We start from the raw sequence: 14,812 nt of genomic DNA on the forward strand, positions 1-14,812 counted from the left end.
CAGAAAATATCCATATATGGAAATACCACGCACATGTATACTGGTGGTCTTATGGTTCTTATGGTTTTCAGTGACTTGAAAAAAAAATCCATTTCCATACTGAACTTGCTGTAGATTGCATTGCAGAGATCAACACTGAATAAAAACCCTCAGCCTGGCAGAACGTTATCAAAGGCTTAGACCCTCCAGGAAAAACTGATTGCTACCCTCTATGAATTATTCGACTCACTGGACTTCAGTGTTTTCATCTGTAAAATCAAGTAGCTTAGCCTCCATAACGGGTTGATGTAAAGATCAAATGGAAGAGAATAGGAAAATATGTTGTAAGGTCTTTTGTAAATATGAGAGGGAGTACAGAAACTTTAGAAATCACTGCACTGGGACACCTGAGTGGCTCAGTTGGTTGAGTGTCTGACACTTGGTTTCAGCTCAGGTCATGATCCCAAGGTCCTGGGATTAAGCCCTGCACTCAGGATGGAGTCTGCTCGTCCCTCTCCCTCTGCTCCTCCCCCCCACCCCCGCTCACTCTCTCTCTCCTCCTCCCTCTTCTCTATTTTTCATAAATAAATAAAATCTTCAAGAAAGAAAAGAAATCACTACATCACAGTGTTTCATATTTGGCAATGGTTCAACACAATACCGAGTCTCTTAGTTGATAGCAGCAAAATAGTTTCCTTGAACCTCTTGCTATCCCCAAATTTCCTCAGTTTGTTAGTTAAAGGCCTTGGCACCAAACACCCTGGATGCCCCCTTTGTTAGAGCTCAGTCCTGCAGACAAGACACAACATTGACCCTTTTGCTGGGAACACTCACTCTCACTTGTGTGCAGAGACAACCTCTCAGCGGTTCCCCAGTTTTAAGCAAACTGAACAGGAATCCCACTTTGAAATGGTTTCCTGAATAACTGGGAAGGCCCTGAAACACCCTCAGGCACCCAGGGAAGTTTAGTCAAATAACAAAAGCCACTCTATGGGGACAGAGGTGAGCTGTGTGTTGAATGCACCGTGCCACCCATCGTGAATGCTCTCTCAGACTCACATTCCTCCAGCCTGAGAGTAAATGAACAGGAGTCTCTTCAGCATCATCTAAACCTCTAGAATTTACTAAAAATCAAGTGATGGTCTAGGAAGAATGGCACCCAGAGACAAAAATGTTAGAATCCCTAAGTGTAGACAGCGAGGACACAGCATGCATCCCTGCGTGTGTGGGGCTGAACGATTGTGGCTAATGCATAAAGAGACTGTGTGTGTGCATGTCCGTGAGTGTGGGGAGCCACGAGGCCTGGTTGAGGGCATTGCCCCACTAGGTTAAGGTTTGAACTAATACTGGCCTAACCCTGCTGGCATGGGATTGCCACTGCAGGTGACTGCTGAGGGCGGGATAGCCCCACAGATAAGCAAGGTCTGTTAGTCTCTTGCCTTTTCCTCTGATCCCTGTATCTCTCTCAAAGAGCCCTTTGCTAATCTGCCAGAAACATCTCTCAGGCTTATGGGCCAGAGCAACTCCAAGGAGATAAATTATTCTGTACCTAGGACAATGGAGAACTTTAAATGTGTACCACAATAGACGGTTTCCTACCTAAGTTGATGTTTGTCCAAAGCTTTCCCAAACTGAGCCATTAAAATACACCCTGCCTCCTGCAAAGGTAACGCCTTCTTGTTTGTACTTCCCTCCTATATACTTAGTTTCTTCAGAAAGCTTCTCGTTTTCCATTAACCTATCTCTTGTTTTCCTACAGTTCTTTATTATCTAGTTTATCCCTAAAGCTCTTCATTTTCTATTAACCTATATCTTGTTTTCCTGCAGACCCCAGAATAAGTTACCAAAAAGCACATATTTGTGCTACCTCCCATGGTTTTCTGAGGGACATGATTACTCAAGAAGCAAGACCCTGTCCCCCATCCCTGGTGCAGTCTGTACCATTATGGTTTAACTAAAATAATATGTGATGAACAAAGAGGAAATTATCTGATAAGCGCTTGTAAGTCCCTACCCAAATTAAACTGCCTATATAAGAAGCTTGATAATCAGAATAAAGATGGAGATGCCTGACTACTGACCAGAACTCGCTGTGTGGCTCTCCCTTTCATCTTGCCAACACCACTCCTCCTTCGGGGACACCCGGCCCAGCTGAGGCTGGACCCCGGCATGTGAGTTAGCATAAATGTAATCAAGATGCCAGTGAGGGGAGTGGTAAGGACTGTCAGCTGTGGAACCAATTCCTGGTCCAGATTCCAGAGCTGTCATTTGCTCGCTGTGAACCTCATGGGCAAGGCAGCGGATCAGATTACTGCTCAGCAAGCCATTTCCTGCCCCACCATCATATCCCTGCGAGAATATGGCAGGGATATGGCCGCTCTTTGAAAGTTGGCTTCAGCCCTGGGACTTGCTTTGGCAGGTAGGATATGGGCGGCAAAGGCAGCGAGCCAGTTCTAAAGTTGAGAACTCAAGAGACGTCGCCTATTTCTCCTCATGCTTCTGATATCATCCTACCCCTCCAGGAAAGCTGCCTGACCCAGGCAGCCACTGACTCTCCATCCGGGACCCCAAAGAAAACTCGCGGGGCAGAACTACCTGGGTCAACCCGCAGACCTGTCATTGCATGAAAATAAGTGCTTGCCACTGAGGTTTTGCTTTATTTGTTACACAGAAAAAAATATTGACTGATACAGGCAAGTTAGTTAATCCCCCGGTTTCTTCTCCAGGAAAATGGGGGGAACACTAGCGCGTGGTGCAAAGGGCTGTGACGAGAATGAATTAAGTTAATGTACATAAAGCACTTAGAACACTTCCTGGCATACCAGAAGCGCTTAATAAGCGTTACCGGTTGTCACTGTGGGTAAAGGTCTGAGGAAGTGGGTACCTGAGCGGGAAAGAGTGGGTGAGTGTGGGCCCAGGTGTCAGGGTAAGCAGGTGGGAGGGACAGAAGGAAAATGGAAGGGAGCAGGTGTGTGGGCAAATGGAGGGGAGTGCCCCCCCTCAGCAAAAGTACTCGTTGATCCGCCTGCTCCCCCTGGAGCCCAGGACCTGAGAGTCGAGGCTGGACCGGGCAGAGAGGAGCCTGTCGGCCTCACTGAGGCTGTGCTGGGACAGCTCGGAGCCGTCCTCGCTGTGGCCCAGCCTCTCCAGGTTGACGTAGGCCCCCGTGGCCTCGGCAGAGCCCCCCGTGTGGCACCTGCGGCAGCGCCGCTGCACAGCTCCGCAGCACACGAGCAGGGTGAGGGGCAGGGCGATGACAACAGCCACACTGATCACCACCACGTTGATGAGCCGCTGAGTGGCCTCGGCATCCACCACCCCGTCCGTGGAGAAGATGACACACTGCTCCTTCTGGGGCATCAGGTCCCGCACACAGACACACGCTATGTACTTGGTCTTGGGCGTCAGCCCACGGATGGTGACGCTGGTCTTCCCAGGCGGCACCACCACCCGCCACATGTTGTGCTGCCCAAAGACTGCGTACAGGACACTGAAGGTGGTTGTGTTCCCAGCCTGGGGGGCCTTCCACACCAAGGTCACGCTCTGGTAAGTGTCTCCCACCACCTTGAGAGACCTCACCATTCGGGCCTCTTGGCGTCCTGCCTGCCCATTCGATCGCTCTCCCGGAGTCCCCACCTGGGAGTGCTGGAGGGTCAACTCCCCCTTCGTGTTGGGCACAGGGGACCCAGTGGCCGGAACAGCAGGTCCAGGGATGTCAGGGACGTGCCTGGCCACCATCTTGTTGTACGCAGCAGCTTCCACCCCATCACCTGTCCTTGTCCACAGTGCCCCTGGGCTCCCACTCCATTCTGTGGAAGTCTGAGGCTCCGTGATGGACAGGGAGATGACAGTCTCAGAGACTCCCAGAAAGTTCTTGGCCTGGCAGATGTAGTCTCCAGAGTCGAGGAGAGACACAGCAGGCAGGCCCAGCAGCGTCCAGCTCGTGCCATCGCTGGAGACTTCCTGGTGCACTGTGGGGAAAGAAGCATGAGGGGGAAAATGAATGGGCTCATCAGCCCCCAGCTTCTCGCCAGGGCCAAGTTCATGCCCCCTGGGCTGTGCATACTCTTGTACACACAGCAGACCTTGTCATCCCGAGAAGACACTGGAAGTCGTTCAACTTTCCTTAGACTAGCCAAGGGGATCAAGATCACCGGGGTTCAGAGTGGGGAGACCTAGCTCAGGCCAAGTCTAAAGATGATCTGCCTTCCAAAATCTGCGGTATTCAAGCAATGTTCTCCAGGGCTCCAGAGTCCTATAGAACAGACTCCTTGGGGCAGCAGGCAGCGCTCCGGGGGATAGGTGGGTCAGGTGAACATGAGACAGAGGCCCAGCTGGAAGTGCTTGGCCACCCTGTCCAGACCCACTACCACCCCAACACCAGCATTTCCAACTCTGTTTTACATAACGGAGATCCTGATCAGTTTTGCTTGTAAACTGATTTCAAACTCACAGTCTTAGAGAAACACTTGCCAACCTAATTGAAGGAGACACCAAAGAAAGTGGCAGAGACATAAGGTTTTCTGGTCAGGTGCTAAAAAATGATCGCTCCTCGACCCCCTTTCTGCACATAGGTGGGCCATGACTCCTGCAAACTCCACCACCCCAGACCAGAGATGAACCATCTCTGTCTACACAGCAGAAAGAACACAGGCTGTGTGCTGTAAGCCAAGTGCTCAGCCTCTCAGAGTCTGTTTACATACAAAACAAGAAGGATAATCAGGTTATTCTTTAAAGTTCAGTGACATTGTGTGCATAACACGCTTAAATGTGAGGCGTTCAAGAGATGGTAACTCACGTGGTTAATTACTCCTCGTGATAATTACAGCTGGACACTTACTCCAAATATTAAATATACTAAGAGTATCTTCCACCAAAATGGCAGAGTGTTGTTCCTCCCAGGTGGGCCCAGATCGAGTGGCTCCTGGAACACGTAGGACAGGTTGAGAGCCACTGTCCCCCGACCTCCCCCGACAGAGTCTGCACAGTCTCTGTAGCCCACACACCTGTGCCTTTGAGTGGGTGCCCGTTGGCTCTCCTCCAGCTCATCTCTGGCCCAGGGACGCCGGTCGCCCCACAACGTAGCAATACTGCACTGCCCAGCGGAGACTTGACGCTGGCCGCCCCTGGACGGAGCCCCGGACTCTGGCACTTCCTCAGTTCCAGCTGGCTGAAGGCCACTCCGGCCAGGCTGCGTGGGCTGGCACACTTCAGCCTGGCCTCTATGAAGGCCAGATGTGGGGCCCAGCCTTCCAGGAAAAGGGCCAGGTCATAGAGGCGGCAGTCGCAGGCCCAGGGGTTGTCCTGCAGCCCTGCAGGGGTGAGAAGGGAGGCAAGTGGTGAGCCCTCTATATTTAGATCCCCACACCCTGCTCCTCTTCCCCCTCAGGGAGGACAAGGCAAGTCCTGAGCTCAGAGTCAGCAGAACTGGCCTCCAGGTCCAGCTCCTTGCCTCGCTAGCTGTGGAAACTTAAGGCTGGTTCTTAATTTTATGATAGCAGTACTTCCCTTTCAGAGCTGCTACAAGCATAAACAAATATACATCATAGTAAGCTTTTGGGTAAGTCATGCAGCATGGTGACAAAATTGGCAATTCCTGCTGCCATCCTTGGACTGAGCCTTTCAGGCTACTGGTCAGGCAGTGAGTATTTCAGCAACACCTGCCAAATGCCAAAATCCATTTTTCCAAAATTCTCAAATTCAAAATTTCCCCAAGGTTTTTTCATGACCCTTGACCCTTGACCTCTGTCCTCCCGGCTTACGTGGCACTTTCAGCAACATGCTAGCAATGAAGGTGACTGTTCTGAGCCATGACCCCTTTAGCACAAGCTCAAAAGGGGGAGGAGTGAGGAGTCCAGGAAATCAAATCCTATGTCATATCCACAGACTTCTTTACTTTAAAATTGAACTTCTTTATAGAGATGAAAGTACACATCTGTACCCAGCCTGCCCCAGAACCTTCTACAGATAGAGGGGTATCATGTGTCCTCACTTCTAAGTCACCGTTCCTTTTTATATGTTTGCATTTCTAAAATATGAAATGAATGCACTTAATGTGGTATCTTTTTATTTTCCAAAGATTGTTACTAAATTTGATAGTGTGTGGGAGAGTCAATGGCACATGATTTATTTACATACATATATTCGATATGGTTGGAAGCGGAAACAACAGGAGGTGGGGGATTACATTCATCTCTTGTACAGGGGGGTATAGCTCAGGGGCAGAGCATTTGACTGCATCCGCTTGTACATCCATGACTCTGAGGTCCTTCTGAACACTTGCTGGGAGGATACCAGTTCCTTCCCCCACACCTCCTCACCCCATCCCTCTGGCAGCTGCTACCCTGTGTCACTGGTTAAATGCACCCCGAGAGTTGTCCCTGCCCCACTGTGGTGGTGAGCTAGCTGGCTTTCACCTGTTGTAAGAGAGTCCCCAAAGAATTAATCCAAACAGGAAAGTTAAATGACAGGGAATACCCCTCAGATCGGCAAAAGTTAAATGTTCCAACCATTTTCATTATTAGCCTCATCAGGGAAGAGATTTTCGTCTATCTTCTTTTCTGCTATATCCCCAGCACCGAGAACTAAGACCCCACATTGATGGGCAATAAACTTTCAGACTGTGAACATCTGCATGGGTGGTCTCATGCATTACTGGTGGGCGTGGGGGAGAAATGGCCCAGCCACTTGGAGACTATCAGACTAGTATCAAAATGCCTAATGTGCACACTCCATGACCTAGGATTCCCCTTTTCAGTTCCTATCCTGGAGAAACATTTGCATGCACAAGGAGGCAATGTCAAGAATGTTCTCTGTGTCATCTTAGGTTTTAGTAAAATAATGGAAAGAATCTAAAGGTCCATTAAAGGGAGAATGGCTAAATTAACTGTGTGTAAGTCTACTATGGAAAATTGTGCAGTTTATAAAAAACGAAATGGATCCATTTGTAGTAACTAGATCTCCTAGACATACTGTTGAGTGAAAAAGTTAGTGCTGGTTGATATATACAATATGGTCTGTACAGTATAAAATTTTATGTAAAACACACAAAGAATTTCTATGTGCATATATATACATATATATGCAAGTAAATGCATTCTAAAAGATAGGGAGCATGCAAATGTAACAGTGGCTACCTGTCAGAAGGGGGAGTAGGAATTAGAATCAGAAGAAGGAACAAAAGTCTTTAGCTTTTTCTGTAAAGCATATATATATATATATATATATATACACACACACACATATATATGAATATATAATTTAAAGGGCACTTAGTTAAATTTTATTTTCTTTTTTTTTTAAATTATTTTTCTTTATTTATTTGTCAGAGAGAGAGAGCACAAGCAGAGTGAGTGGCAGGCAGAGCAGGCAGAGGGAGAAGCAGGCTTCCCACTGAGCAAGGAGACCGATTCGGGACGCGATTCTGGGACTCTGGGATCATGACCTGAGCTGAAAGCAGCTGCTTAACCAACAGAGCCACCCAGGTGTCCCTTAATTTTATTTTCAAATAAATAATTTTTTCCATGTAAGTACTATCCTATACACTATCCTTTATCGGGTGAGAAAGTCTGCCCGGTGGATGGAGCTGGAATGGGGCTTGCTGTTCCCTGCCCTGCTTCTAGTCAGTAGGGCTTATAAATATTCCCTCCTCCTGAGACTCTTCTGGGCCTTAGGGCAGGAGCTGCCCCAAGCCATTCTAAGATGGCCCCAGCCCCTCGTGCTGAACCCCATAGGAGCCTGCTCCAGGCACATCCTGCTAGGAGGTCTCTCTCCTGCTACTACCCATCCACTCCCTACCACCCACCCTTTGCCACGATGCCATCAAGGTTCCCATCCCCTCACAGGACAGAGGAAAGAGAACCAGTCTATCTGACATGAGCCTTAGGCTCAAACCACTGCTTACTAATCCCTAGGTTGTGTTTGTTTTATAAAACAAAGGGCCTTGTACTTGTGCTATCTACCCTGGGATGTGGCAAGGGTCAAGTTCTGTGAGAGGGCGAGAAATTAGGAAAGCTTCAGGGCCACACTAATGCTACATGGCCTGTAAGAACTGACCAGTTAGCAAAGAGCTAGGACCACCTTCCTGCCATGTATGCATACTTAGTGCTCCAAGGAGACTCTCAAGGGGATGGGGTGTTCACAAGCCTTGAAGATTGTCAGAGGTTGGGTTTCCGGGAAGCGGACTTCGAGATGAAGATTAGCACGCAGCATGTTCATTAAGGAGGAGAGGAAGGAAGGGAGCAGGAGGGAGACATGGAGCTGAGATGAATGGGGGTCTGGTGAACCCCTGGGGGGTTCTGGAGCTGAAATAGTCCATCTTAGTTATGCCAAGTGGCTGGGCCCTTAGACTCCCACCTGACAGGTCTTGCGATGGAGGCTGTTTCCAGAAAGGGTGCATGGCCTTGGTCAAGGCTATTCTGCTGTGAAAGCTGTCCCTGACAGAGCTGACAGCTGAAGGCTGCTGCTGACAGCCCCTGGAAACGTGGGGCAGCCAGTCCTACTTGGTCAGAGAGCTGGGTGGGACATCACTGTGCCTGCCACATGTACCTACCATGTGCTAAGGACAGTCTTTTCACCTGCAACACAACCTTTTGAGAGAGAAATTATTATCATTCTCTCTTTACGGAGGGGAACCAATGCACAGAGAAGCTAAGCAATTTCCCCAGGGACACACAGCTAGTAAGAGGCAGCGCTGGGCTTTCCACTGGCAGCAGCTTGAGTTCCAAAGCGTCCAGTGGAAAGGCCAGTGTGTGCCTCTTACCCAATCTTCCCTCGAACCCACAAGGCAGGCGTGATTTCTGTTTTTCAGGTAAGGAACACAGACTCAAAGAGGCTTAATAATTTGGTTAAGACACCTCCTCCCACCCCCCACCCCCTAGCCCCACACCAAGGTGGCTCCAAAAGAAGAATGCCGCCTCTTACCTAGAACCAGCCTGGTACGGTGCCCGGGAAGGACAGGCCCGGTCTGCGGGTGAGCCCAGGTGGCCAGCAACTCCTGCGGGAGCCTCAACAGCTGGTTGTTGGAGAGGTCGAGGAAGGTGAGGTTCCCCAGGAAGCGCGCAGCCTCAGGCGGCACGGCGGCGAGCCGGTTGGCTTGCAGGTCCAGAAGCCGCAGCTGGGGGGCGTCCTTGAGCGCTGCCCAGGGGAAGGCGGCCAGGCGGTTTCCCGGCAGGCGCAGCTCGCGCAGGCGGCGCAGGCCCCGCAGCATCAGGGCGCTGAGCTCGCTGAGGGCGTTGTAGGGCAGCCACAGCTGCTCAAGGCGGCCCAGCGGCTTGAAGACCTCCCCGGGCACCCTGCGAATGGCCGTCCGCTCCAGGCGCAGTCTGGAGGTGTCCGGAGGGAGCGACGCGGGGGGCAGGGTCATGTCGGGGTCGCTGCACACCACCGTCCTGGTCACAGAAATGGGGGACATTTGAGCGACGGTCCTGTCGGATCCGATACCCTCTCCCACTCCCTCCCGGACCTCCTTTCACGAGGTGTCTTCTGGTCTGCACCGAACACCGGACCCCCGAACCCAGGCTCTGAGCTGCAGTGGGCCCTGGGCATGGGCCAGGAAACAAGCAGCCTCCTGATTTCCCTTCGCGGGGCGGGGATGGGAGGGGTGGTTCTTGCTTTCAGTCCCTCGCACAAGGCCCCCTTGGTCTCGTCACTGGCCTGAAGGACCTCAAGCTTAAACTGTCCTCTCTCACTGCAGCTCAAACCGCCTGCCGGCACTAAGAATGAGTAGTATCCATAAACCTTAGATCATTTTGTGCACTGCAGCATGGCACGTAGGTATTAAAAGTGTTCCTTTGTTGGGGCGCCTGGGTGGCTCAGTGGGTTAAAGCCTCTGCCTTCGGCTCAGGTCATGGTCTCGGGGTCCTGGGACCGAGCCCCACATTGGGTTCTCTGCTCAGCGGGGAGCCTGCTTCCTCTCTCCCTGCCTGCCTCTCTGACTACTTGTAATCTCTGTCTATCAAATAAATAAATAAAATCTTAAAAAAAAAAAAGTGTTCCTTTGTTAAATTATATCTCAGTTTTGGTGACCGCTTTGGCTTATCTTCATTAAAAATACATAAATATAAATTATATATATTATATTAAATACATGAATATAAGATATATTTATATATTTTATATAATATATATATAATAAAATTTATCTCAGTGGGCGTCAGAAATGGAAGCTATACACTGGGTCCCTCAGGACTGCCCTGACTCAGGGACCACAAGATGATGAAGGCCTCTAAGGGCTAGGACTTTGAGGCCCTGCAATTGGATTCATATCTGGGCTATCTGCTTGGGGCTATGTGTCCTTGAGTCCATCGTATAACTTCTATTTCCTCAGTTTTCAGTAACAGACTCCACCTCTCAGGGTGGTTTCAGGGATCAAATGAGGTCACATTGTGTACCCACTCTGCGTATCTGTCACCTGCCAGAGTGCCATGCTATCTATTGACGCTATCATGAAGTTCGGCATCCCAGCACAGCAAGCTCCTTGCAACCATCCCTCTGCCCAGAGAGTGACGTCCTAAACCTTGTTCTTTTAAATTTAACACTAAAGCAGAGGCTAGAGAGAGAGAAGGAAGCAGGGCTTGCCCTCCGAGAGCCTGCCATTCAAGGCTGTGTTGCATGCTATCCTGGAGAGCAGCACAGTCACATAAGGTAAAGAGGGAAGCTTCTCAAGGAGATAAAACTCCTTGAGGGACTCTGCCCTTCTCCAGCCTGTTCCATCTGGAGGGCCTCTCGGCTCACAGGGGAGGAGGCCGGGACAGGAGTCACGGTTTGCTTTGCTAGGTGAGTTGGTTCTCTTATTGTAATAATGTCACAACACATTGTTCGTTGTGGCCTTCCTGGGGTAGCACCCTCTGCCAGCATCCATCAGCTCAGCTTGAACGCTCAAAGTCCACTGGCTAGACTTGGTTGGCTTTTTTTGGTCACAGTGGTGTCCACAAAAGGCACAGTGACTCCCACCCACTCACATTCCTGAGCTATACATGGACCCCCTCCTGAGTGATGGGTGCTGTAGAGATTCATGAGAATAGCCAACTCACTGATGCTCTGTCCCTGTCCCCATATAGCCTATAATCCAGCTAAGGAAGAAAGAACAGTGGAGGCCGTGGTATTTTCAATGATAATGGAGATTTGGTTGCTGCAAGGAAGAAGGTCTTGTTGTAGGTGGGAGGAAGGTGTGGTGAGAAAACCTGTCTTGAAAGGTGGGAAAACATGAAAACATGTCATCAAGGGAAGAATCAAAGAAATCCCTATGAAGCCAGCACAGGCCAGTAGCACATCTAATGGGGCAAACTGGGCCTAAAGAACATGGTGACACCCTCTGTCCAGATGCCCAGACCGGGCTCCCCTAGGAAACTGCAGTAGCCAAGAGTACCAAGAGTGCACACACCATGTTCATAAAGTGGGAGCATGGAGGATGGGCAGGGAGTATGGGCAGCTCAGGTATAAAGACTGACGCTTCTGACAGGCACTGGTTGGAGGAAAGCTGAAGAAGACATCTGGGACACAAGAGGAGCCTCCTTCTGACTGCGCTATCCGTGCCTATGGCCACTGAGGACCTCAGGGCCCCTAGAGCCTTTCACAGTATCATTGCCCTCCTAGGACAAAATAGGCAGGTGGTTTCACACGTATCAGTCATGGAACTGTCAGGCAGGTACAACAGATGGTAAGAGCTCCAGCTTCAGAGGAGGGATGGCCACTGGCTGACATTGAGGGCCCTGGAAAGTGACCTTGGAATTTTATTTTCAATCCTAGGTTAATCTGGGGGTGCTCTCCCCTCATCCCTGCCCATGACAGCATCATCAGATGAGAAGAGATCTGGAGATGAAACTAAAGCCCTGAGTTCTAAGACCAGGTCTGTCACCGATGCCCTGTGACTTTGAGCCCTGTGCTTTCTTTGGGGTTCGGTGGGCAGGGGAGGCTCTTCATCACCCTGGTCACACTGTCCTGCACTGTGGGCTATCTCTTGGCCTGCTCAGGGCTCTGCTCTGCTTTTCCTTGGGGAGAGGATCCTTACATCTAATGATCCATGTGGGTTGGAACATCAGAGAATTGGGTCAAGAATGGAGCTTTTCTTGTTCTTCAGACCACATGGATATCCTTTCATGGGAATGCCTCTCCATTCACTCCATCCCCTCACACCCAATCAACCCAACATGCATTGCCAGGATCATTGTAAGGGTCACACTGATAGCTTGCTGCTCTGATCAGAAACCTCAGTGGCTCCCAGCAGCCACCTAAAACAAGGGATAAAAGGAGAATACAATTCCAAGATATTGAAAAGATGTTAGGAAAGACCCTGTGCCAGGAGCTAAAATCCCTGAGCAAGTTGGGAAATGCAATGGTCATTAGTGGGTAAATTGAAGATATCAGAGAAAAGATGGTGTAAAGACTGCCAGAGAAAAAAAGGAGAGTGGCCCATGGTGGAAGAGCAAGGGTTCACAGATCACAGGGGCTTTCGAACATCCCATGGAAGCGGAGGAGGAGAGGATGGAGGTACTCTCAGGGCTCAGGTGGGGCTTAGGGAAGTGAAAGAAAAGGCTGAGAATGGAGGGGTGCTTGTCTGTATGGAATGAGGATTCCTGGCCTTTCAGAGAGCCCAAAGAAATGGGTTGAGGCCAAGGCTCCTGGGGGCTAGGCCAGAGGAGCCCAAAGTGAAGAAAGCAGGAGAAGGCAGGTGGTCACATTATGGGCGGGGTGGTATGAAATAGCTGGGATGTGATTGTGTACCCCCAGGAGCCGAGGCAAGAGAATGGAAGAGGCCTGGGAGAAACAGAGCTGGGAGATATAGGGAGGATGGTGGAATGGGAAGAAGAAAGGAAGGAGAGGAAAAGAAAGAGGTAAGGGGGAGACATCCCGCCCTTCAGAGGGTTCCTCACCATGAAGATCCTGGAAGAGGACTCAGGAAGGATTTCCTGGAGTGGGTACACTGGTGCCCCACCCCCACTCCCATGCGTAAAGAGACTTGGTACTTCCCATGCCTTGCTGGCTGGAGGACAATGCAGAACAGACCAGCCCCCTTGGACACCTGGGTCTCAAGGGCCCAAAGATGGAGATCTCACCCAGCCATGCTCTGGGGACCCTGCATCCAGGCCTCCCAACCCAGCTGAGATGCTACAGGGACCCGGGGAGGGGGGAGGCTACCCATCTCCCACACCTGATGCCATACCTGGCCTTGCTGCCATCACCCAGGATGTGGAGGCTGCAGCTGCATTGAGAGGGGCAGGAGCCCTGGGCTTGGGGGTGCCCCCAGAGGGCCAGGAGCCAGAGCATGCCCACTGCCACCCTCATGGCTCCCGGCTCCTCTGTAGCCGGGGCAGGGGCCTGTCCCTGCACTGCTCTGTCGTCTTGGCCCAGGAAGCCCAGCAGCTGCCCACTGGCTCATCAGCCCCCTCCACACCCCTCCTGAGTCCATCGGATAAACAGGGACAGACCAGGGATTAGGGAGGGGAGCCCTGGCCACAGCACTTAGCGGCTTATAGCTCCTGGAATCACCCAGTCCCGAGGGTGAGGGGCAGAGATCCTCTTCGGTAGCAACAGCCCCAGGCCCAGAGAGGCCAGGGAGTGGCAAGGTGGGGCGGGTGGCCAGCAACTCAGGGGCAAGTGCCTCCTGGACTGGCCAGCTTGGCTGCCCACCTGCAAGGTCACCCCCTGCCAGCCAGGCTGTGGGCTACAAATCCCTGCCTGGGTACCTGGGCTCAGAGAAGATGAAGACGGACCTGGCTTCTGATAAGGGCCACTGGAAATTGTCTCCTGTGACAGCTCAAGGGTGAGGGTTCAAATCCCAGATCTACCCATTTACTAGGATAAGTTACATCATCTCTTCATCATCTGAAAAAGGGAAGTAGTATTACTCTACCCCGCCTGTTTGTGAATAATCAACACCCTACGTTTCCCAGATTTTAATGGCCTGTGGGAATAGAAGCCCCTTCCTAAGTTGTAAGTACTCAGTTTCACTAGTACTTACAAGCACTTGCTCCTAGAGGTATTAGAAATCAGAGATCTTGGGGGAAACTGCAGAGGCATGTCCCATGGCCTCGTGAACTTTCCCACTCTGCTGAGCAAGCAGCTGGCTCCCTGAATGTCCCCTGGACATTCAGTCTCAGAACACACTGTCCAAGCCAAGTCCTTGGGGCCATCATCATCAATGCCAAAGGTGTGAGGTGTCTCTGCATGAAGGCAGAGAGCATCCCTCTCCTCTGGTTATCATACTCTGAGCAAAGTCCCAGAGCAGGAACTCAGGACTTCTTAGAGAAATCACTTTGAGTTTTTGCTGCTTGGTGCCTGCCTCCCACCTTGTCGCATCACAGACATCACCCTTCGCTCCTTCGTTCTTCACTTGTGACCCCAAACTCTGCTCTTTGGTCTGGCATGGCCTTCCTGGTTCCCTCAGGTTTTCCAGAAGATCCCCCAGTTCCTCCAACCTATAGGCCTAGGCAGCCTTAGACCAGTGAGGTATGACCAAGCAGATACCTAGGACCCTAGCGCACACATGAAATGCCTAGCTCTGTGCCAGGTCTGTTTTTGACAATCTTGGCATCCAGGAAATGTTGGTTTCCCTCTCTTCCTCTTTTCCAACTAGCCAATATGATTTTCTCACTGCTTCCCACCTGTCTCTCCTCCTCCCAAAACCAAGAAGAGCACTCCTTACTATTCCCACATCTCTGCCTTTTCCGCCTTCAGCTGGGGATGTCTTCCCTTCTCTCTCTGGCCTAACAGAGCTCAGCCCTTGATTCCTGTCCATGTCCTGCTTTCCCCTGTCCCTTGAAGTCTTCTGTGATCTTGTAGGCATGAAAAAAACCTGACATATGTATGAACCAGTAATGCAAGATAGAAATTA

The 14,812-nt window shown here is 50.8% G+C and overlaps 1 protein-coding gene across 1 annotated transcript; it reads right to left on the reverse strand.

Moving 5' to 3' along the window:
- Positions 1 to 2,681: 2,681 nt before the first annotated feature.
- On the reverse strand, positions 2,682 to 9,391 carry LRIT1 (leucine rich repeat, Ig-like and transmembrane domains 1). The gene is made up of 3 exons (XM_046026588.1): positions 8,902 to 9,391; positions 4,986 to 5,291; positions 2,682 to 3,950 (listed from the first exon to the last, which is right to left on the reverse strand). The coding sequence occupies exons 1-3, from the start codon at positions 9,389 to 9,391 to the stop codon at positions 2,980 to 2,982; spliced, it is 1,767 nt and encodes a 588-aa protein (XP_045882544.1). The 3' UTR covers positions 2,682 to 2,979.
- Positions 9,392 to 14,812: the final 5,421 nt, after the last annotated feature.

This window comes from Meles meles, chromosome 13 (genome assembly GCF_922984935.1).
Source record: "Meles meles chromosome 13, mMelMel3.1 paternal haplotype, whole genome shotgun sequence".
NCBI lineage: Eukaryota > Metazoa > Chordata > Mammalia > Carnivora > Mustelidae > Meles > Meles meles.